At 42.0% G+C, this 25,131-nt stretch overlaps 1 protein-coding gene across 6 annotated transcripts in view; it reads right to left on the bottom strand.

Annotated features, from left to right (window-relative positions):
* Positions 1-8,453: 8,453 nt before the first annotated feature.
* The window catches only part of LOC105471549 (ETS homologous factor), a 42,290-nt gene continuing 25,612 nt past the window's right edge, over positions 8,454-25,131 (bottom strand). For 4 of the 6 annotated variants that reach the window (XM_011724069.3, XM_011724067.2, XM_011724064.3 and 1 more), the window contains 6 exons: positions 23,317-23,379; positions 20,760-20,828; positions 20,573-20,641; positions 15,139-15,201; positions 13,010-13,205; positions 8,455-12,906 (listed from right to left, as the gene is read on the bottom strand). In XM_011724069.3, the coding sequence (XP_011722371.1) occupies positions 12,807-12,906; positions 13,010-13,205; positions 15,139-15,201; positions 20,573-20,641; positions 20,760-20,828; positions 23,317-23,379 (560 nt within the window). In that variant the 3' untranslated portion in view covers positions 8,455-12,806. Of the gene's footprint in view, positions 12,907-13,009; positions 13,206-15,138; positions 15,202-20,572; positions 20,642-20,759; positions 20,829-23,316; positions 23,380-25,131 lie in introns of all 6 variants that reach the window. The other 2 variants (XM_011724065.3, XM_071074887.1) reach the window with 2 other exon arrangements.

The following is a 25,131-nucleotide window of genomic DNA, read 5'->3' on the forward strand; positions in this document are numbered from 1 at the left end:
GGGTTACTTCAGATCTAACCTGGTCCAGGAGTTCATGATATCATCAGGGACCCAGCAAAAGTCCTCCAAAATTTGGTTTGTCCTAACCCTTCCCAATGTGTTGACTTTATCCTCAGGCTAACTTCTCTCATGGAAGCAAACAGATAGTTGCAGTAGTTCTGGGATTTCAATCCTCATATCATTCAATCTTGAGAAAAAGAGTTCTATGCTCCAATATTTCCACCCAAAAGTCCTAAGATTCACTCTGCTTGTGTCATCTGAGGTCATACAATCTGAGGTCACACAGATAACCCTCAAAAAGGATGGAGAATGCTGTGATCTGCTCAACCTGGGTAGTAGGTTCCATGTCTGGAGCTGAAGAAAGAGCTAGTTTCCTCAGAGTCACATAGTTCCCCGTGTAAACTGAGAACTACCAGAAAGAGAGAAGAGAAAAATGTAAACTCAGGAGGAACCAAGAAGAATTCATTACATTATGAAATCTGGCCAACCAAGAGGTGAATCCAAATAAAGAAGTACGAGATGAATAATAAATGTGAAAAAACAGGTGGTAAATATTTGACACACATAGATTTAGATCTAAGATTAAACAACTTTGGGGTTTTGGTTCTGATTTTGTCAAAAAGAATAAAAGTATTTAAACCTCAGTAACATAAAAATAAAAATAGACTAACCCAAAGCAGTAAGTAGGGAAAGTAAAATGTGAGAAACAACACAAGAGTTAACTTTATCATCTTTTACAGCAAGAAGCCAACCAACCCATCTAGAAATGAATGGATTTTGTAAAAGCATAATTACTCCAATGTCAATCTTTTCATAATTTTATTTTTGTAAACTTACAGATATCTTTTGAAGATACGGTATATTAAAAGAACGTTTATTTGAATTGACTCCATCTCTTTTTCTTCAAGTTGAGTTCAAGTCAAACTGACTAATTTTTAATTTTTAAATAGCATGTCAGGTCGTATTTTTATAAAGTTATTTGTCTATACAATTATTCTTTTTAATGAATAACTAATGCATTAATATGACTCAGATACAAAGTTTTGCAAATCTTGATTCACTGCACCCTCTCACTTTCCATCCCTCAATCATCTATCTTTTTATTATTCTAGAACCCTGGAAAGGTGTCTACCAAATGTATATAAGGATTCTTTGAGTTGTGAGATTTGTAGTATACATTTTTTAACTTCCTTTGTATTTTCTATATTTCTTCATTTTTAAAATAATGATCAGACATCAGGTTTTTTAAAGTTATAATATTAGAAATGAAAATGATTACTGTCTTTTAATGGAAATTAAATTCCATGCTTTGGGGGAGGCTTTCCTGGCTGTCAGGACCAGAGATCGCCTTTCTTTTTTCTGCCATCCTGTATCCTAACTTTGCATCACTCACACAACAAACATATTCCCTGAGACCAACACTCTTAGTAGACATGTAGCATATTCCTGTTGCAGGAGCTCCCTGAGAGTCCAATCTGTGATTCCATCATTAGCATTCCTGAGACCAACCAGATTCAAGAAAAGGCAACATCTGTCAAGAGTTTTGAATTTCAACTTACACATGGTGCCCCAGGGACCTGTTTATTTTTACATTTTTGGCAAAAGTCTACTTCCTGTTTCTAAGAAAGCAGACTCAAAGAAAGAAGGGACTTCACTTAGCTGTTCAAACCTCAGGCAGTGCTTCCTTCAGCAGTTTAGGAGTTTCACTGAAAGAAATGCCATTGCTTGGGAGCTGGGTTCAAATCCTAATTCTGCCACTTGGGAAATTTCCATAATCATTCTGAATCTCAGTATCTTCCTTCCAAGGGAAAGATGATAATAATGACAGCACCTAGCTCATAGAGTTAAGTGAAATCATACAGGTAAAGTGCAGTACTTTGTCTGACACAGAGTAAACACTTAATCAATATCAGCCTTCACTGTTACCTGTGAGACAGATCCCCAAGAAGCAGTGTTAGCAGATGGGGATGCAATTCTTAGATCCAAAAGGACAGCATCCCTTGGAACTGGCTAAGGATGTCCAGGGATCCAGGCTCTGCTGATTTTTTCTCCACTCCCCTCCCACCTCCTCAACCCTAAAACTCCACTAGAGATGGCTCAGCATTCACTTTAGCTCCCAGCCCATTCTAGGGGGATAAGGGAAGCCATTTTTAAATAGTGTGGCTGAGATATAAACATTTAAAGAAATGTTGGACTTGATTCAAACTTATTTTCATAAATTCCTGGAACTTTCTGTTTGGAATGGCCTGAGATGATCTAGTCCAATCTACTGATTTACAGGCAAATAAACTAAGACAATAGAGTTTTTAACATTTGTGTAGGGTCCATGGCTACTTAGAGTTACAGCCACACCTGGAAACCAGGCATCCTGTCTCCCTGCAGTTCCCTGTTATTGATCATACTGCAATGTAATACCCTGGTTATTTGGTTCTCTTCCCCAAAAGTATAAGTTCCCACTTAGAACCTCTGCTTTTTCATGAGGAAGCTGAGGCTTGGAGAGGTTAAGCCACTTGTCCAAGGGCACCCACCTTGTAAGTGAAGGTATGTGAATTAAAACAAGGGTTGTTCTAACTCAAAAGTCTATGCTTTTTACCCTGTTAGCCTGTATTCCAGTTTCCTTACTAAAGAAAGAATGGCGCTAGGCACAGCAGCTCATGCCTGTATTCCCAGCACTTTGGAGGCCAAGGTGGGAGGGTTGTTTGAGTCCAGGAGTTCAAGACTAGCCTGGGCAACATAGCAAGCCCCTGTCTCTAAAAAAGAATTTTAAAATTAGCCAGTCGTGGTGATGTGTACCTGTAGTCGCAACCACTTGGGAAGCTGAGGTTGGAGAGCTGCTTGAATCCAGGAGGTTGAGGGTGCAGTAAGCCCTGATTATGCCACTGCCCTCCAGCCTAGGTGACAAAGTGAGATCCTGTCTTAAAAAAAAAAAAAAAGAGAGAGAGAGAGAGAGAAAGAAGAATGGGCATCAATGGAGGCAGCATGGTGGAGTAAAACTGGAAGTGAGATGGGCTCTCATGCTGACCTACTGTGTGAACTTGGACCACTCACAACCTTGTCTTCAGTCTGTCTGGTGCAATACGGCAACACCTAGTGCAGTGAATCTTGATTGTCATCAATTCATAGTTGAAAGTGTTGAATAAGTAAAGCACTTATTTCTTGCACCATGAAGCCATGTCCTTCACTTCTTTTTGCTATCTTTCTCATAGGCCCAGAATCTTGCAAGCAACATCCAGGTGAGATATGTCCTCAGGTCAAAACTAAGAGATGCCCTCTATTTTCACAGCTTCAGCAGGGATCACCGATTCTATCTAGTGTGAATACACTGTTTGTTTTCCTTCTTCTCTTTCTGTTTGCCATTGGAAAAGTCCATTAGTGCTGAATGACATGACTAAACAGTAAAGGAGAGAACAGTTGATGTGTTAATAACTCTTAGGTAAATACCATTTGTTATTGTCACCACTGAGGCTTTCAGAGAGATGGCACCATTCCTGGTCCTGGTCTGTCCTCTTGTTGGCTCTGTCTTTCAACAACCTGGAAAGACAGGTTTGGAGAGGGAAGGAGTCTGAAAGGGATTGGTGAGCAAGAGGAAGGAAGGGTATGGGAAAGGAACAGGGACTCTGAAAGAGACACAGAGAGTAAGAGAGAGAAGGGCAGGCAGACATACAAACAGACAACATGCACACACACACACGACACGACACACACATACACACAGTGAAGCAGAGGAGAGAAGACAGAAGTGATGATTAATGGGATCTTTTACCAGACTCCAGGAACACTCTGTGTCCCTTCCTCAGAAGTGCTGGGACTTTTGCATCCATCATTTCTTAGCAGCGCTGACATGGTCCCTCTGGTTCCATACATCTGCCCTTCCACCAATGTCTAGGATGTGCAGTTCTTCCTCCCTGACTTGGCTGTGGCCCAGAGGGAAGATGACGTTGGCTGGATTTGAGGAATCAGCACAAGAAAGTTGCATGGTATCACCATGCAGGCCAAGAGGAAAGAGGAACTTCCCTGAAGATGTCTCTGCTTTGGGGATGGAAGAGCCCTGTGAATATGGGAGGACCATAGCCAAGAAGATTCACATTGGGTGGAAGGATTTTTGAAGAGGAAAGTGGGAAGACTGGCTTCCCCTTCTAGCCAAGAGCCTGGGTGACCTTGAGTTTGTTCTTTAACCTCTCTAAACTCTTATGACAAGAGTTTGTACCAAATAATCTTCCAGCTCTGGGGCTATGATTTTAAGGCAGATCAGACATCAAATCCTCCTTGAATCTTAGTCCTTACCCAGAGATGGTCAGATATGCCCTTTAACACAGGGTAAAATGGCTGGATGACACCAGTGTTGACTAGTTATCATTGCATTCCCATGCTAGACACTCTAAATATTAATACCTCTCTTTGGGTCATCATAAATTCAAAAATAAGTTTCTTATTTTGTTTAGTGCTTAATTATTTTCTTAATGCTTTCAAAGGAAGACAATAGAGCATCATGTTTAAGACCTAAATTCTGGTTTCAGCCAGACAGCGGTGCAAATATCAGCTCTTCCACATCAGCAGAATGAACTCAGGTACAATTCTTCACCTCTCTGAACCTCAGTTTCCCAAACTTGTCTCGTGAGGTTAGAGTGAGAGTTACAAGAAAAAATAAAATCAAAGTGTTTTGCACAATGCCTGCACATATAAACCCTTTAAAATTATCAAATGGGCCAGGTGTGGTGGCTCACACCTGTAATCCCAGCACTTTGGGAAGCTGAGGCGGGCAGATCACCTGAGGTTGAGAGTCTGAGACCAGCCTGACCAACATGGAGAAATCTGTCTCTACTAAAAATAAAAATAAATAAAAATTAGCCGGGCGTGGTGGTGCACGCCTGTAATCTCAGCTACTCGGGGAGGAGGGGGCTTAGGCAGGAGAATCGCTTGAACCCGGGGGGCGGAGTTTGCGGTGAGCCGAGATCGTGCCATTGCACTTCAGCCTGAGCAACAAGAGTGAAACTCCATCTCAAAAAAAAATTATGAAATGAACAGGGGCTAGAATCTGCTTGATTCCCACAACAACACTGGGAAGAAGGTATGTCTCCATTTCATAGAAGAAGAAACTAAGGAATGGAGGAGTGACAGGTTCATAGTCTCCAGCCAGTTAGAGTTGAAGTCAGGACCAGGAAGAAACAGCCTGTACCTCCCTTATATCATTATGAAGTTTCTTAAGGCTGAACTTTCAAGAGGCTAAACTTTGAGGCAGAGAATGGGAGGAAAGAAGGGGGCTGAGGATTTAATCTTGGGGAACGCAGACAGAGGAATGGGAAGAGAAAGAACTGAAGAACGAATACTCAGGAAAGCAGAAGGGCAAGAATTTCACTGGTGCAGAAAACAAAGGATTAGATTATTTTCCAAAATTAAAGGGGGCAGGGTGTCACCAGTGTCAAAAATCATAAAGACCTTGTAATTTGAAAATAAGCATGTCCTTTATTTATTTATTCATTCTACAAATATTAATGGGGTCAGGGGGACGTGTCAGGCACATCCTCGCTCTAGGAACACATTGGTCAACATGGAAGTTTCTGGCTCCCGTTCTCCAAGAGCTTATGTTCTAGCAGGGATAAGAAATACTATAAAAGTAATGAATTTTTTTTGAGGGGGTTGGGAGACCAGAGTTTTATTATTACTCAAATCAGATTCCTCAAGCATTCGGGGAGAAGTTTTTAAGGATAACTTGGTGGGTGGAGGGAAGCCAGTGAACCAGGAGTGCTGACTGGTCAGAGATAAAATCATAAGGACTTGGTGAACTAATGAATTTTTTAAAATAATTTCAGATACTGTAAGTTCTGTGAAGATTAAATGTGGACAATGTAATAGGAAGCAACGTGAGGTAGGTGGGCAGCTGAAGCAAGTACAATCAGGAAAGCAATGTTTTGAACTGAGACCTGCACAACTGGATGGAACCAGCCACATGAAGACCGAAAGTGCATTGTCGCTAGAGGGAACAGCTGCAGCAAAGTTCCTGACGCAGGAATGAGTTTGACTATGACCTCCAGTAGGGCATTGTCAGTGACTTGATGTGAACAGAGGCCAGATCATGATAATAATGAAGGAGAACTGATTTATAAGGAAAGAGTGCCTAAGGGCAGTTGACTCACGCAAGAAGCTGTTCTTGAAAAGAAGGAATAAAGTGGTATTAGTGCCATTTATAGCAGAATGGGCAGTGGCAACCATTTCTATTTGGGGACCCTCTATTTCCCTTCCCATTTTGGTCATCTCCCCTCAATGCCAATATTCTCAACCAAAAAGCCACATCCTTGGAACATTCATATTAACGACTGTAGGGTATTTTTGGGGTTTGGAGATAGGAATAATCAAATCCTCCCACACCAAGGCTCCACTGACAACATCAAACCTGTTTATACTGGCAGATACTGTCATCACTCCAGCAAACACAGTTATTTGCTTTGGATCTTTATTTTTTGTTCTCTACAATTCAGGGTCACCTTTGGTTTCTAAGGCTCCCGGGAATCCTATTTCACTGTTGGTTAGTTTTGATCACTATCATTTCCACCCTTACCCCACCCTCCCAGGTCAGATTTTAGAGCAGTATTAGCTTATAGAATTTTCTCTGATGATGGAAATGTTTGGTGTCTTCACTGTCCAGTAAAGTAACCATTTAGCCATATGCGACTATTCAGCACTTTAAAAGTGGATAGTGTGACTAGGAACTTAAATTTTAATTTATATAATTGTAAGTAATTTAAACTTAAATTGTCACCTGGGGCTAGTACCTATAGTTTTGAGTAGGTAATTCTAATGAGTTAAAATTGAGGAGAGTTCATGGTTTTCAAAGAGTCACTTTGCAAGATCTTTATGATTACTGAGAAATGCATCAATGCAAATACATAATGCCCAGGTCAGTAAGTAAGGGATTTCTTCTCAAGGAGGAAAAAAAATGGAATAGATTCCATTTTTTGGAATAGATTCCATTTTGCAGAAATATTATCAGAAAATTTATTTAGCCCAAACGTGAAAAATACTACCTCTTCTGAGAAGTAATTTTTAAAGATTAGGAGTGTCCTAAGGGGTGCTGGTTTCACGAGGCCTACTTTGGTGAAAGGTGTCCATCGTCAAATAGGCTTAGGGAAGTGGGCACACTTTTTCCCTCTCTTGTAGATTCACAATGCACATTATTATAGTAAAAACTCTGAGAATTCTTACAGTAAGTAGCTCTGTTTAACTATAGAAACCTCTGTGTGTGTGCGTGTGCGTGTGCGTGTGAGTGTGTCTGTGTAAAAAAAAAATTAGCATCCTGAGAAACTAGAGAAATATTATTGGTAGAACATGGACTTGGGTTGGGGGTGGGAGGGAGGAAAGAGGGACTAGTGTAAACAGTGTCAGATCTACCCCTTATTACTAGCTGTGTGACCCTCAGAAAGTCATTTAATTTTTCTGATCTTCATTTCCCTCATTTGAAAACTGGAGATAATATCTATATATCTAAGTTTATATGAGGATTGAATATAATAATATATGTAAAGAATATTATCATAATTCCTGGGACAAGTGAATCTTCCCAGAATAGTTAGCATTATTATTTTCATGATCATTTATGACATCATGTGATTAAATAGCTGAGATTTTCTGGACCCAGGGAGAAACGTGCTATGAACTACTAGAGCTCACTTACTGCCTAGAGACATTTTTAAGTATTGTATTGGAGACCTGGAGATGAGGGTCATCTTTTCTACCTTTCTTTATATCCAGCATGAATGCTTTCCTGCAATCCATTCTCAAAACAACAGCCAGAGGAATCATTTTAAACCAGAAGTTGGATCATGTCACTCCTCTAGTATCTCCATCGCACGCATGCAAAGGAAAAACTAGAGCCTTCATAATGGCCTCCAAGCTGTATGTGATCTAATCCACCAGTACCTCTGTTTCACCATTTTTTACTATTGCTGGTCTACTCTGGCAAACAGACCTCCTCACTGTTCCCTGGGCATGATAAGGAACACACCCACCTTAGGACCCTCTCATATCCCTTCACTATGGATCACTCCCCCAGTTATCTGTATATCTGTGTGGCTCTTTCCTTTAGATCCTTCAGTTCTTTACTGAAATGTTTCCTTCTTAACACTGCCTAAATTTACAGCACGCCCCTATCGTATTAAGTGCTCTAGCACTCTCTGCTCCTCTATATTTCTTTACTACACATCCGATATGCTATGCATTATTTATTTGTTTGTGTTTTTTCTTGACTGTTTCTACTCAATACAACATAAATTTTATGAGAGCAGAGATTTTTGTCTCTTTCATCCTCTGCTACAATTTGGTGCCTAGAACAACATCTGGCACATAGTAGATGCTCAATAAATGCTTTTTGAGTAAAGTAACACAGAAGCTGTATATGTTCTGTTGTTAGAAATTAAGTGCATTTTCTCTAAGCCCAGCGTTGAATGGCTTATTGAAGAATGAAACACACATTTCCAGGCTGGTCTCTGTGGTTTTTATTAGTGTTTCCTGGGACCCATCAAACAAATAAATGTATTTTGAAAAATATAATTCTTTCATAAATCAGGAATAGTCTGAATTTAACATAGCTTAAAGGGAAAGATTTCTGATTTTTTTTTAATAGTAGCAATAGAGTTGTTTCCCACAAATTGTCAACCCAGGAGTCAGATGGGAAGAAAAACAAGAATTATGCAGATAGCTACAGAAAGATTAATCCCAATTTAGTTAAACTTGTGAAGGCTTGTACATTTCAGAGGTTCATAAGACATAGTCTCAACAGGAATTTTTTTATATAAATGTTCTATCACTAGTTCCAGAAACTGAATTCCAAGAAACAACACTGAGGATAATTCAGCTCTGATATTGTGATTACTGTGATGTTCTTTCATTCATACAGTAAGTATCTGCCCAATACGTAACTACCAAGATCTATTGCATCCTACATAATTAGACAAGCTCCTCACACATATGGGCCCATGCCGTGCACATAGTAGGCACTCGACAAATGTTTGCTTAACTACAGAATAATAATATAATTGCCTTCCTTCTTAACTGTTTTACCTTTTTCTATACTTGATACATTTTAAAAACAACATGCTTGCAAAACTAAAATCTAATATGCATTACTAACTTTATCAAAAGATCCCTCAGTATTTTTCAAAAAGGAAAAAAAATAATAAAAACCAATCCCCAAATACTAAAACTTAGACCTGCTTTACACTTAAATAGCAATTTACATCATATTAACACATTCATAATCTTCATTGGTTAAAACAGGTCAAAGGTTCATTACTGGCTTCTAATACCAGATAAGTCTCACAGTTCCCAACAAGGCAACAGAATTCTCATCCAACATATGTTTACTTGTGGAACCCAACGGCCTGTTTTGGTTTCATTTCAGCGCAAGTGAAGGCAAAATAAAGAGTCTCACAGTAAAATGTTCATAGTAGATAATATGTCCTTGAAGGTTGTGCCATTGTGCTCTTATTCCATTGAAGAAATGATTCACATCCCAATTATAGATATGGTCTCCCAATCAGAAGAGTCTTTTAGGAGACATTCATTCATTCATTGAACAAATATATGTTGTGTACTTGTTTCATGCTAGGTAACAGGAAAATAATAGTGATTGATAAGACATAGTCCCTGTCCTCAAAGAGCTAACAGTCTAGCAAGGCAGGAACTTTGAGAAAAGACCAATGTGTTCAAAGGAAAACTCATAACCTGGATCTCCCTTCTCAGATGGCACATTCAAGAAACTGTTGCTTATGCCCCTGGGAGCCAGAGCCTTGCTTAAGTCTTACCAGGTTAACTATCTAGCAGCCTCAGATGATTTGAGCCTGGTAAGGTCTTAGCAATAGATTTGCTGCCTCAGGTTCCCATGAAAACCTAATAAGGGAGAGGCCTTTCAACTCAGGCATAAGGGGGGTTTAAGGATAACATGATTAGTGACCATGTGGACGTTCAGCACAGGTGAGCTTCTCAAGTGAGAGCCATGCATCCCCAAAAGGAAGGAGGGCTTATCCATAGGACTTTGCTCTCCCTTTCAACACTGTGGTGGGAAGTACTCTGTTCCCACCTCAAGCTGGCATAACTCGATTACTTTACGTTCTCCAAGTCACGAACAGCACGTAGAAAATGCGGCAAACTCAAGTCAAGACAATAGAAAGATATGCTGAGAACTTAATACTCCAGCCTTAATCAGGCACCAGGTGCCAAGAAACCTTCACTCTCAACAAACAACCCAATCCACTAATTATCTGTAGAACTGTTGTAGTTGGTACCCTTCATATTCACTTACACCTTAGCAAAGATTGCTCTTGAATGGAAAGGTTGCAGAAAGAGCCAAAGCCAATTTGAAAGAAGTGAGAAACTTACAGGTTTGAGGAAGGGTGAACTCAGAGAAGGATCTGGCCTCCTTAGATGATGAACAGGCAAAGTCAGAGAAGGAACCGCAGTGAGAGCATTGGTAGATACCCCTAATAAAGTCACACAACTCAGACACACACAGACACACAAATATTCATGCATTATACCCATTCAAGTAACTGGATATTTAATTCCTTCTATGTAATGAACAGTCAAATGCTGGGAAGGCCCCATAGTTCTTTGGCCTTGCTTGTAAAGCAACATATGTCTTTTCTGCAGGAATGTCTGAGTTGCATAGTCAAGATCTTTGCTGTTCATTGTTCCTTTTCTCAGCTCTTTCAGTAACTGTTACTTGACAACACCAAGTTAAACCTTTACAAAGGTGACTAAGTCAGGCAGAAATAAAAATGGATTTGGTTGCACCTTTGGAAACTTATTCATGGCTCCTCCAAGATCATGACCTAGAATGGTTCTCATTATAATTAGGACAAATTTTTGACTCTTCCTACTTCTAGCCTTGTGAATATATTACAAACACTTTGCAACCTTTGAATATGAATTGCTTACCTCTACCAGGTAAGACACTGTGGTAGGTGCTCTATTAGTTGATGAAGAGCACTCCCTCTTACTGATACATGTCTTCATTTGCATATCATTGCTGGAGAAAGAGAGGTAGAATGGAGGAGCAAGCCAAGGACATGAGAGAGCCCAAAAGAAAAGCTGCAAAAGGGATAAGAACATTCAAATCCATTTTCAAAGTGTCTACTGATTCCTGTGCTTCCCACATTGCACGGCTCAATGATAAGTCTCCAGGACCCCCAGAACAATTCCTCTATTGAAGAAGCAGCTTCCAACTCCTTGGTGACAATTGTGCCTGAGCTGAGTTTTCGGTTTATTTTTTTCATCCTTTCTTTCTTTTCTTAAAAACAAAACAAAACAACCCTCTGAGTAAAAAATCTAGGCAATAAACCATTCACTTGGAATCAGTTCAGATGACACAGTAAACAGATAATCCAAAAGACAAAAAATTATGAGAATTAATACCTGCAAAGAGGATTTTCCCTAGAAATTCTTTTCTTGGTGTTTCCTTCTACAATATAATTTTAATTCTGCTTTGTAATTCCAGTGAAAATGTCTTCTACTGTAGTTCCTGCTACATTACTATGTTTACCTTATCTGACATTGGCTCTCATCTGGGGTTCTGAAAAGAAGTTCCTCTAGCTATTTCAACTTACTGCCCCTAACATTTAAAACATAAAGATAGGTTGAGGTTGAAGTCTTACTTTTGCTTCACTCTAAGGAACTAAAAGACCTTACATATCTTTTTCTTCTGAGAATAAACCACCATCCTCATATTGACTAGCTAAACTGGTGGTTCTCAATCGAGGGCAGTTTTGCCCCCCAGGGAACATTTGGTGACGTCTAGAGACATTTTGGATTATCACAGCTGCGGGTGTTCTGGTGTCAAGTGGTTAGAGGTCATCAGTGGATGCTGCTGAACATCTTACAATGCACAGGAAAGCCCTCACCACAAAGAACGTTCCAGCCAAACAATGTCAATTGCGCGGATTGAGAAACCTTGGACTATAGGGATACAAGAGCAAACTCTACAGTCATTTCCACACCACCGTCTCCTTTATCCAACTTATTTTTAAGCACTTGGAGCAAAAAAGAACCAAGCTGGGCTCTCTCTTAAATAGCTAGAAGTAAGCAGAGAGGGCAATTTTTTTAAAGTATTTCACCAACCATCCAAGGGAGAGGAAGGAAGACAGCCCTGGCATCAGATAAACCATTCCTGAATGAGTATAAAGACCCCACCATTATTCTTCTTGCTGATTTAAGTATTCCAAGTCACGTGATTATGCAGAGATTATAGCCAACCTTGAGTTTTGGAAGTCCCCATTCTCCACTCACTGGATCCTAAGGCTCAGGTTAAATTTCCCAGCATCCATCCACTTTGTCCTCACCATCTGAGACCCTGGAATTCAACCTAGCAACCATGTTCACCTCCCTTGACGAAACCATATGGATGCTTACATGTGGGATGCATCACCTTTTTCTAAATCGTGTCACATACAAAACATTTAATGCCCTCTGATTTTTTTTCCTTTCTCTTAGCAAGAAGCACAAGGCTACAAACCCTGTCACTCTTGCAGTGAAAAAGAATTCACAATAGAGGTGAAAACAAATCACAACCACATACAGCATCATATTTCACAGAAAACTGTGTACGTTTTTTCCCCATATAGGACATACTTCAAAGTAACAAAATAATTTTTTTAATCAATTGTAGTGTTTCTTCTTCCCGTTAGAAGTAGTTTCTTCTTCCCCTCATGGTACATAAATATCAGAGAAAAGTAGTCTTTGAAATATTTACGTCCAGGAGTTCTTTGTTTGTGATTAGTTGGTGTGTGTTTTGGTTTGTGTCCAAAGTATTGGCAGCTTCAGTTTTCATTTTCCCTCCATCCTCGGGCATTCTTCCCAAATTTATATACCAGTCTTCGTCCATCCACACGCTCCAGAATTTCTCTTTTGTAGTAGTATCTGTAACAAAGGAGATCGCATAAGGTGACTGATCAGATGAAGGTTGCTAGGTAAATAATGGGTCGTGCAGTCTTATCGTTTTCAGAGACATGAAACTCCTCACCTCATAGCTCGGCTGAGCTTTTCATAAGTCATGCTGCTGTTGTTCTTCTTTTTACCCCATAGCTGAGCCACTGCCTCTGATTTCAAGAACCTGAAGACGCCCTCAGATCGGTCTTCCCATTTTATTAATCCTGGGTTCTTGTCTGGGTTCAAGAGGATGTCGCGGATGAATTCCCATAAGTGAGTCCCTCTCGGGTCTGATGAAAAGCAGAAAGGGAGGTTATTAATGGCCCAAGTCACAGCAAAGGTAGGGCAGAGAGCATTGAGTTGGGTCATCTTCCTCCAAGTAGGAGATACTCATTTCTCCCCTACTTCTCAGGGAAGATGGATCACAGAATTACTAGATGTTGGACATTAAAAAGGTATTTAAGAATAAACTAGCACAGGCGGGACGCGGTGGCTCACGCCTGTAATCCCAGCACTTTGGGAGGCTGAGACGGGCGGATCACGAGGTCAGGAGATCGAGACCATCCTGGCTAACGCTGTGAAACCCCGTTTCTACTAAAAGTACAAAAAATTAGCTGGGCATAGTGGCGGGTGCCTGTAGTCCCAGGCTCAGTCCTACTCGGTCCTACTCGGGAGGCTGAGGCAGGAGAATGGCATGAACCCAGGAGGCAGAGCTTGCAGTGAGCCAAGATCGCGCCACTGCACTCCAGCCTGGGTGACAGAGCGAGACTCCGTCTCAAAAAAAAAAAAAAAAAATAATAATAATAATAATAATAATAATAATAAACTAGCACAATATTTTATTTTACTATTTTATTTTACAAATCAGGAAACTGGGACACAGAGAATTTAAGTGAGTTGATCAGGGTCACAGCTAACTAGTGACATAGCCAAGACTAAGGAATAGGCCTTAGGTCTCCTAAGCCACAGGGAAGTTTCTTCTAGTTATTATTCACAAACTGCTTGGGGTTCATTTCAACCTGTTACTTCCCCAAAGAGCAACTCTCAACCACTTTTATCTAGTACCTCAAGCAATTAAATTGCTTTGACCCAGCAACTGTGTTTCAGCCAAATGCAAATCAATAAGGCTCTAGAATGTTTACTCCCAGAATAGATGAGGGTGGTAGGGAAGGGGGTGGTCATGCAGGGACTGGAGGACCCAAATTGAAAATGAAGCCACTACTGCAATAAGATTATCAACCAAATTCAACTTCACTCCCACTGAATTTGTGATGCCCCACCCTCACCCCACCCACCATTTGAGGGGTTGCATTAATTCAATGTTGTGGGATGATGTGGAATAACAGATAAAAACATTCTAATTCCTTATAATTTCTGGATTACACCTTTTTTTTTTTTTTTTTTTTTTGAGACAGGGTATCACTCTGTGGCTCAGGCTGGAGTGCAGTGGTGCAATTATAGCTCATTGCAGCCTAGACCTCTCTGGCTCAAGCGATCCTCCTGCCTCAGCCTCCCAAGTAGCTGGGACTACAGGCATGTGCCACCATGCCCAGCTAATTCTTGTATTTTTTGTAGAGATGGGGTCTCACCATGTTTCCCAGGCTGGTCTTGAACTCCTGAGCTCAAGTGATCCACCCACCTCGGTCTCCCAAAGTGCTGGGATTACAGGCCTGGATTATACCATCTTGATTTCTTTCTGTGTTCCACCCACAATTCCATGTCTCTGATATTTCATATATGTTCATAAGATTTTATTACTGGAGGAGATCCAACTCCCAAAGAGCAGTGTTGAATCTTAAGAAAAAACAGTCATTTCTTGGAATGGGAACTCCACAAAGGTAGGAGGTCAACATTTAGCAAAAGAAAGGATGATACATCTCAACTGGTTCTTCTTATCTCGCTCCTCTTCCCACCCTTTTCTTCTGGGAGAGATGGAAATTGCTAACCCCATGCCTGAAGCAGTTCTTAGGCACTGGGTGTCTCAGTTTTAGAGCACATATGACAGAACGAGGAGGAAATATCCAGTGAGGCTCCACTTTGAGAAACAGCTGCAGAGGGGGTTACTTTGCTAGCAAGTGATGCCTGTTTTCTCACTCTACCCTGTTTGGGATGAAGACATGAAGGCAGCAGACAGAGGCAATATTTGCTGAAAAACTAGTGGCCTCCAGGTGTGTCCAATGTGATGGGAAGGACAAAAGGCCATCTGAAAGCCAGTCAACTTACTGTGCTTTTTGGTGTGGCACTTGGCAGGGGGGTCTTGCTCCTTTTTCGTATCAGGTGACTCTGCTGAGGAGAAAAATGAGAGCCATTTAACTGACCTATTTTCTATCATTCTCTTTTTACTTCCTGCATCTACTCATTTAAGCAAAATTTACTGAGCACCTACTGCATGCCTGGCACTCTTTGAGTATGTGCTAGTGAACCAAACAAAACAGAGATGATAAATGCTATGGAGAAAAATGATGCAGGGTAAGAAATGGAGATAGATGTATGGACTTGGGAATAATTTGCAATTTGATACAAGGTGGTCATAGGAGACCTCTCTGATTCCACAACCTAAAGAATATGAGGGAGATGGTCATGCAGAGAGCTTGTGCAACAGCCTTCATGTGTAAGACAGAAGTGCAAAGGCCCTGAGGTTGATGCGTGTTTGGTATATGCATGCTATAAGAGGCAGAGAGGGAGGAGCTGAGGTTCTGATCATTAATGCCTTATGGGGCTTTTAAGGACATGACTCTGAGAAAGACGGAAGCCATTGAAAGATTTAGATCATTGAAAAATTTGTTTTGTTTTTTTTTTACATAATACAAAAATGTAAACATTTATAACAAAGGAAGATGGCTTTTAAGCCAGAGGAGTGCCCTTTTTTGGCATGCAAAGTTACATTTTAATCAGCCTGACAAAAGGGCCATTGAGTGGCCCAAGCTCAGTACAGAGGACCATAGTGGACTATGGAAACACAGATTAGTTTAACAAATGACTCATTATGGCAACCTGTGGGACTATTACCAAAGAGGAGATGATGGAGCCAGACCTGGGAAATAAAGATTCTTCTCAGAAAGAAAATTAAATGATCTAGCCGCATATGTGTGAGTGTGAGTGTGTGTGTGTATGTGTGTGTGTGTATTGGGAGGACTAAAGCAGATCTTATGAAGACTCTCACACTCAAAAACCAGCCAATTCTAATACAAAATAGTCCCTAAATACAATCCAATTATTTTAAGAAATTGGGCCAGTAAAACTGATCTCTTCCATGTGCCCTTCCTAACCTAGGGTCCACTGACCCAGTGTGGCCTTCAAGGGCACCTGGACTGACTGAAACCATATGTGAAGGGAGAGGGTTCACAGCACGCATTCAGTTATCAAGAGAGGCCTATTATTCAAAAAAGCTATGAACTGTCAGCCATTAGCTCCTAATTAAATTGGTTAAGAAAAAAAGCTACTGTTTATTGAGCACTTACTATGTACCAGGCACTGTACTATGCACTTTACATGAATCACTTTATTTAATTCACACAATAACTCCATGAGGCAGGTACTAATATGATCCACAGCTTTCAGCTGTGGAGGATCTGAGACACAGAGGGGTCAAATGACTTGTCTAGAGTCACACAGCTGGAATGTGGTGCCAGGATATGAACACAAACAGTTTGAATCCAGAAGCTTTACTCATAACCGCAATTCTATGTCATTTCCAGAAATAGTGGCCTACACATAATCTCCCTTTGCGCATAACAGATTTCACACAAGCCTTTCCTGCCAAGAATCAGGTTCACTTCTATAATGCTCTTGTTAGTGGAAAAGATAATTTCAATCTGACAATTCTGTATTTCCCAACGTTCATGGACCCTTTCACCCATCTTATCACCCAGCTAATCAAGACTCAGTGTTCCCAGCAATTTCTCGAAACGTCATGGCAGGATGGAGAGAGAGATTTAATAAGACCTCAGTAAACGAGAAACCTCTCGTCCTGGTTAAGAATTTCTCTCCTGGCATTGTCACTAGCAGGGCCTGCACCTGACTTGGGTTTCTCTGAAATCCGAGAGGACAAATTCACAGGAAATGCAGAGACTTCACTCTCCCTCCCTGTAGGTTGCAGGGTGAGGTTGCAACATCCCATCAGGATGTAACAATATTGCGACAGGTCTGGCATCCACTCCAGTTTCCAAGTGATACATCACTCTGACAGGGCCACGTTGTACTGCAGACAAAGAGTGGCATTTACCCAGCAGGCCACAAGCAAAGCTCGTTTTCAAATGACATCCAGGAGGGATGCAGGGCCATTCTTTCAGAGCCAGGAGTTGAATTCAGAAAAATACAAGCGTCTCAGTGTATTGGCCTCAATTATTGCTTCTGGGTTCCTAGTTGATCTAGAATCAGTTACTTTAGAGTTCAGGTTCCTTTGTGAATAAGATGAAAACCTTGAACCCTCTCCTCAGAAAAAATGCACACATATGCACACATGAAATTTTGTCAACAATTTCAGGGGGCTGTGGCCCATGTGGCAGTCCATGGACTCCAAAACCCCTAGGCCAGATAAACCATGAGGAAATATTCTTTGAGTTGTCAGCCATTTACCCAAGCTAGGCTCCATCCAGTTTAGGAATGTTCTTTTTTTCATCCCCAAATAAAAATCTTTCCATCATCATAAAAGGGAATAAGCAGTCAAAGGCAAAAGAAGAACCTAACTTCTTCCAGCCGCCTCTTCCTGTTGCAGTGTGCAGGGATAAGCCATGGAATCACTGGCCTGCCTTACCACTGATATCTTTTGATCTTTAACCTCGCTTTAATATGTGTCCTCCTCCTGCCCTAGAATAAAAGTCAAGACTTTGAAGTTAGCCATGTGGTTAAGTGATTCATTCTTATAAAATAATGGCTTGCCCCGGAGAAGTTGTCCAGCCTGGCTTTCTCTTGCTCGGCTCCCAGGCACTCCAGGCCAACGTCCATCCGGTCCAGGCAGGGACAGCAACAAGCCACAGGTTTGTGATGCCCGTGCGAGAGCATGACTTCAGCTAAGCTGCTTCGCAAGAAGCAAAGATTAGAAGCATTTGCATATGATTCAGCTGTGAGCCATTTCTTTACGGGATATACAAATTTCAGTGTTCTAATAGACCGTGCCACCCTAGCTTTAGGCTCAACAAGTCAGTGGATAAACACATCAAGCCCAAGCTAGCATGACAGGCTGGAGGACTGTCGAGCAGAACAGGACACTGGCAGCGGGCATTTTATGAAATGGGCAGATGACAGAGAAATCAAAACAAAGCCTGTTTCCCCACCTGCGTTTATCACAGAGGGCATCAGTTTACGCTGAGCCTCGCCTTAGCTCAGCTGGTAACTAGCATTCAAACATAGAAAGATATTTCACTGCATTCAATTTCACGGGAACTTGAAATATAAAGACTCAGGCAAATGACCAAGGTTTTCCCTGGGGTTCTGGTTCCATGCAGTAGAGACTATCAACTATTCTGAAAGAAACTGACCCATATAAGGCCATAATTAACTATCCTACTGAAGGGCTATTACCCCAACTAATACACCAACCCCAGAGACTGCATTGATTCTTTAGGGCCTGGGTGGTTGATCTCATTTTCCAGCCTGGTTTACAATTACAGGATAGGAATGGGGAGCTGCAGCAAACAAGGATCAGAAGGATAAGGAGAGCAGATTCCTGAACTCATCTTAAGAAGGACTATTGAGGCCAGGCGCGGTGGCTCAAGCCTGTAATCCCAGCACTTTGGGAGGCCGAGACGGGCGGATCAGGAGGTCAGGAGATCGAGACCATCCTGGCTAACACGGTGAAACCCCGTCTCTACTAAAAAATACAAAAAACTAGCCGGGCGAGGTGGCGGGCGCCTGTAGTCCCAGCTACTCGGGAGGCTGAGGCAGGAGAATGGCGGGAACCCGGGAGGCGGAGCTTGCAGTGAGCTGAGATCCGGCCACAGCACTCCAGCCTAGGCGACAGAGCGAGACTCTGTCTCAAAAAAAAAAAAAAAAAAAAAAAAAGAAGGACTATTGAAAAATACAACCGGTGGACTCGGGAGACAGTGAGTTCCTTGCTGCTGCAAATGCGAAAGCAGAAACTGGTCTCTAAGGCCCCTGTTGATTTTGAGATTCTAGAAGGTGTAAGTCAAGATGTAGAAAAGAGGATGGCCCGGCTGTCAGGGCAGCAGAGCTGTAACTATGACGTTTTGGTTTCCTGGGTACCTCAAGACACACTAGCCCCTGAGCCTCAGGAAGTGGTTGGTTCAGCTTTATTCTTAGTTGGAATTTTTTGCCATAAGTCAAAGACCCAACTGGAAGGATGGAAGGATGTGGAGATGACACTGTAGGAAGTCGCAGAGGAACTCAGAGTGTGACTCGAGAGGTTTCCTCAGCCCTGAACCCCGTGGTCTTGACTGAGTGGTAATGATTGCCACAGAAATTTTACCTCGGTTGGCTCAGTTCCCCCAGAATAGCAAATACACAGCCAAGCCTTGACAGTATTTGATCTATTTCCTAATTTTAACAAATACTTCAAGTGACACATAATGCTAAGGGCTACTAGGGGAAGGAGAAGTCGAGAGCTACGCTGGCCTCAGCTTTTAACCTCAAATCCAGAAGCATTTACACTGGCTCCCAGCCCCATCTCATTTAAGGGGCTTGACCCAAACAAAACCTCAAACTAAAACCTTTCATTATTTCAGTTCTCAAAAGCAAAAACAAAAACAGAAAAAAAAAAAAAAAAAGAAGGAAGGAAGGGTTGCAGACTAATTTCTTTCACAAAGACCCAATTAAATCCCAGTTCTGAAGTTGCTCCAAATTTAATTCCAGGAGAGAGGCACTATCATTTGTGACTGATGTCTAAGTGCCATTTCATAGACCCAAAGAGATCCACAAGTTTGTACCCAGATCACAGGAAACCATAAGATCCTCTTTCAACCAATTCCCACGGTGTACATGCCAATGCACCTATTTGTAGGTGGGGGTGGTAATCTGAAATCCCCTCTCCCAGACTCCTAACATCCCAACCTTCTCACCCAGTGTAACCTTAGTTAAGAAGCATGGATAGCCCCAGTTGCATCCAACCTTAACCAAATGCAGCTAATGTGAACATAACTCATAAAATGCAGGTGCTCTGACTGATTAGCGAGCACTGATAAGTCATCAGAATTAGACTTAAAAACTGACAAAATAGTGTAACTGTGGGGATTCTGGAAATTTCCAATGGCTGCCCTTTCACCCAGAAACCATCACTACAGGTTCACGGACCTTTGAACTTCACTATGAGGTATTCTTCCTCTAAAGCCAAATGTAGTTTGTTGAAAATTAAATATAGCCTTATTTCCCATAAGTATGCCCAAATACAAATAATTTTATCAGCTATATTGCAAGAGTAAGGTTTCGTTGAAAATAAAGAAAACCCTAAACAACTTTTATTGTCACAACAGAGTGACTAGTTTTACAGGAGACCAATATTTTGCCTAGAGGATCCCTACTGGTCATCTTCAATGTACAAATATTGCCTCAAACACAAACCTCATCTAATGGTAACTCTATTCCTTCCCTAGCCCTTCAATTAGAAAGACTCCAGCAAGACAGAAATGTAGATTGTTGGTAATTCCCACCAATTCTCCCTAAGTATTAGGCACACCCAGCCTCAGATGTGATGACAGCTTACCAATAGGAAGGTGACTGGTGGTTGTCATGGAGATCTGAGCCCGGCAGAAAGTTTTGCTGTCCAACAGATCTGTGGCCATGAAAAGAAAAGGACAATTAGAGTCCCCCCGCCTCACAACAGAACACTGCAGCTCTTAGACAAACAGAATAAGAATGTAAAGGGCCTTAAGTGTCAGGGAGTTAGTTACCTACTGTGCTACCATAGTTGGTGTCATATAAATAGTTCTCATCTTTCCAGGTGTTCATGATGGAAGGGTCTACAAAAAATAGAGAAGGAGAATAGTCAGTGATCATTTTCCCCAGGGAGAAGAGGCTGCATTTTCTAACTCATTGTTTATCAACAAGGTATAGGGGGGTGAGGAGTGGTCCTCAGAGACAAGGGATACGATTCTGCTTCAGTTGCGTTACTTTATAATAATGTTGTCTAATTCTCCTTTCAGCATCCTTGGGGAAATGGCCTCATCCACGTGTTCCATACCTATTGCATTTTTAGGGAAGTGAGAGAAGTTGCAAGAATGGGAACCTGTCCTAGACCAGTGGTTCCTGGGAATTTTCCTAACCTGGCTTGGCATTGTTTTGCATTCTACTGCATAATCACCACAATATTTTTACCCTGGGGTGTGGTGGGGGGAAGGCCTTGTGAGGGATAAATTTATTTAAATGTATAATAAATAATTAACGAGTATCTTTTTCTATTAATGTCTTCCTTGGAGGGTTAATGATGTTTCTTTCAGGAAGAGTCTAGTCAATCTTATCACAGTTTCTTTGTTGCTGAACTCCAGAGATTTGTCATCCAAGTTGGATGACAGCCCCCTCCCTCTAGGATTTTTCCAATTAGCTTAAAGGATGACATAAAATTCTCAAAACAAAACCAAGGAGAAGGGGTGGAGACTGTTACTAAATCAAACAAACACCTTTTAAGAGTGGAGCCCCATTGCCCCATCGCAGAAAAGAAGTGCTCTTGTACTCTGTCTCTCTCTCTCTTTCTTCTGTGTGCTGCGGTAAGCACATCTCACTTTGATTGACTCTTCAGATTTCAGATTCAAAGGGAACTCCCCTCCACCTACCCCAAATGGAGCTCAACTCCCACACAACCCCTAGATCTGGGCTGGTCTCCAACAGAAGCATTTTGTTTCTTGGCTAGCCAAAAGCTGTAAGATCTCTCACCTTGTCCTCACCAGAAACTTCCTGCTTTCTCCTTACCGCAGACCTAGGTTACTCTCAGCTCCCTTCCTTGCTAGGTTCTGAGTTTTAGGGCCGGGGTGTAAGCCACTGACTGAATTTCATTTTGTTTTTATAGCACAAATGATATAAAACCTGACTTACTGGCTAAGTCCTCCTATTTACGACATAGGGATTTAGCCGGTATTTTAGCTAATAGCTACATGTTTGGACACCCCAAGCCCAATCTCTTGGGGTTACACCCTCTCTCCTTGTTGGGTCACCTTGTACACCTGTTGTTGTCTCTGAAAACAAACTGAACCAAAGAGGTTTGGGGGTGTTGGCCCCTCTATGAGTGTCTTCTCCCCTCCTCCTAGGGTGGACCTTCTTCTCCACCCTTCCACTCAGCTTTTCTGAACTGGCAACACAAGAATGTCTGGATGGTCAAGAAGGAATTATCAAGTTATTTAGGACCTCTCCAGTATTATCCTGGCTCCTTCGGTGCGGCTCTCTGTCAGGTCAAGCAGGGGAGGGGGTGCCATCCTCCTGACCAAGTCCTGCATCCATCTCCAGGGCAATGCCAGGCCCGTAAAGCACAGAACATCCAGATGGCCCATCCCCTGGCCTCTGAAGAGAAGGGCATGGCTAGCAAAGCCTAATTCGCATGCTTAGCAGCTATTGCTTTTTTCTTTAATAATGAATGGTAGGCCAGCCCACTTATAAAAGGGTAAATAACTGCATGGGCCAATTTTGGCCCCAAGTGACTCACAAATCACCTGCATGTCAAATTCTGTCCTTGGTGACTGGGAAACATCCTCAGAGAGGCCTGTGGCAAGCTTGGTTGGCCCATGTGGCTCACAGGCTCCCTGGCATGAACATGGGGAGTGACCTAGGAGCAAGAGTCGCTGCACAATTTTATGATGGCTCATAGACTTTGGAGGACAGTCTCCAGGAGACAGATTTAGGACAGGGGAAAGGAAATGAAAATGAATGTAGATGCTATGAAACTGTAGCCTCTGCTCAGAGCCCAGAATTGTGTCCTTCATATAAAAACACACGGAAGGCAGGAGCTGAGTTGCAGGTACCTTTGTGCATCTCTGCAGAAGCTCCCCAGGGCCCCTAAAAATTTGTTAGCTACAACACCAAGTCAACATCTTCCCCATTTTGGTGAAACACACTCCCCTCAAGGGAGGAGGGAGAGAAGAGGAGACATTGCCCCTTCCTCTTCTCTTTCTAAACTTGGCCAAGTCCAGTCCCTGACACTTTTTGTAGTGGGGAGGCCCACCTTATATTCTGCATTTCCTTGGCTACTGGCCTGAGGTCTGGATGATGCCACAACCAGGAGTAGGAGGTAGAGAAGTGTGGCTTCCCAGAAGTCTATAAATCGGAAATAGGTGGCAGTCACTGGTCACAAGGGCAAGAATGAGGTTCATGGTGGGGGTGGCCTATCAGAGACAGCCAGGGAAAAGGCCTCCCTGCATTTCCTGCAAAAACTTGCTCCCACATTCTCTCTTGCCCTCTCCCAACTATCCTCCCCAGAGCTTTGCCTGACTAGATTGGCTCCCTTTGCCCATTACTACTCACCAGTTTGTTCAGTCTTGACTATGACATTGTGTGTGGACTGGAACAGGTCACTACTGCACTGGCCTGTGAAGGACAGATTGGGATAGTCAGAGAGGATGGAGCCAGAACTGGGTGCTTAAATAAGGACAGAACTGACTTCTTTGCAGAGCTTCTGTCATCCTACTGCCTGGTCATCTATGTTTGTTTATGGGAGGGGGTTTCTCTGTTAGCCTCTACAAACTCAAGCCTGCAGTCTCTGACCCCAGAAAATCAGAAATCTAAGGCACTACATTAGAAGCAATTCTTTGATGTGGTATAGTAAAGGCATCCAGTATGGTGGAAATAGAACTTCAGAAGCCCTGTTTTTCCACTACTAGCTATGAGGAAGGTGTGTGCCCTTTACCTTTCTGGGTCTCAGTTTCCGCATCTGTAACAAGATTAAACTAGATAAGGTCACTAGATGACTTCTAAGGTTCTTTCCCATACTAAGATATGATATGAAAATGAAAATGTAGGGAAAACCATTTTAACTAGCTTGATTCTTCTTTGATTTAAAATCTAATCAAAGCCATCATGATTACATCCAATCTGTGAGATATGTCTGGACAAAATGCAGTGACTCTTTCCTTATTTATGTCTCAGCACATGTACAAGCAGTGCACATCACATGTCCTTGTTTGCTTGCAATTCCTCTCCCATTATCATATATAAAAGCATATATATGCGTGCTCATATATACACACACACACACACACACACACACACACACATATGTAAATGCACAAATGAATCTAGTATGCTTTTCTTCCCCAGACAGATTATAAACATCTCAAGAGCGGAAGTCATGCCTTTAACCTCTCTGACATTCAGTCTTCCCACCTGTAAAATGGGCACAATATTTACTTTGTTGTAAAGTTATTAAATGAATTAACTCACTTACAGTGCCTAGTATAAGTAAATACTCAATAAATGTTAGTTAATAGAATGTCTACACAAAGGCAAACAACAAAAGAGTGAGAAATCTGGCTGGACGTTAGGAATTCAGAGGCTACAGCGGCATGCGGTGAGACCAAACAAGCCATGGGAGGTCAGAGAGGGAAGGTCTAAGACGGCCACAGCACCTCCCAGGCCTCCCTGCCTCAGGCCTCAATTAGGGTAAAGCTTTAAAAGAGTGGATTTAATTGGGGGTGGAGGTAAATATTTTTAATTACTCAAGTGTAAGTCTGATCCTTCTGAAGATTCCTGAGGGTTATTTATAGAGCCTTGTTTGGTTTGATTCTAGTCAAAGAAAAATGAGCAGCCACCAATGTGAGGTGGGTGGGAAGCAGGGTGTGGCCAGGGAGTTGAATGACATCATCTAAAATGGCCTCCGCAGCCACAAGCTCTGCTGCAAGGCCCCAGGTTCTCTCAGTGTTGATGGCTGTTGCCAGGGTATGACTCTGGTTCACAGCCCTGGAGCTCATGCTGCCCAACTCCCGGTTACTTGCCCAAACATGGGTTCTACCAAGACATAAATGCCTTTTCCAGTGCGAACAGGCCAACTCCCTGTTCTTAAATATTGCTACTTTTCAGGATGCCCATAGTTCTCAGAAGAGCTAGATTTTTACAGCCACTATCAGGGGAACCTTATGCCGGTGTCAAAACCATTCTGCAAGGTCAGTTGTCCACCCTACTAGGTCTTACATGTCATTATAGGATGTGTTCGTGTGTGAATAATCTACCATTCAAGGACAACATCTGGAGTGGTGGCCCATCCCTGTGCTAGGGGAAGCCTCAGAGAGACATCTGGGACATTAGGGCAACAGAAATTCCAGAAACCACCACAGAAATATTCCC

This window comes from Macaca nemestrina, chromosome 12 (genome assembly GCF_043159975.1).
Source record: "Macaca nemestrina isolate mMacNem1 chromosome 12, mMacNem.hap1, whole genome shotgun sequence".
Lineage (NCBI taxonomy): Eukaryota > Metazoa > Chordata > Mammalia > Primates > Cercopithecidae > Macaca > Macaca nemestrina.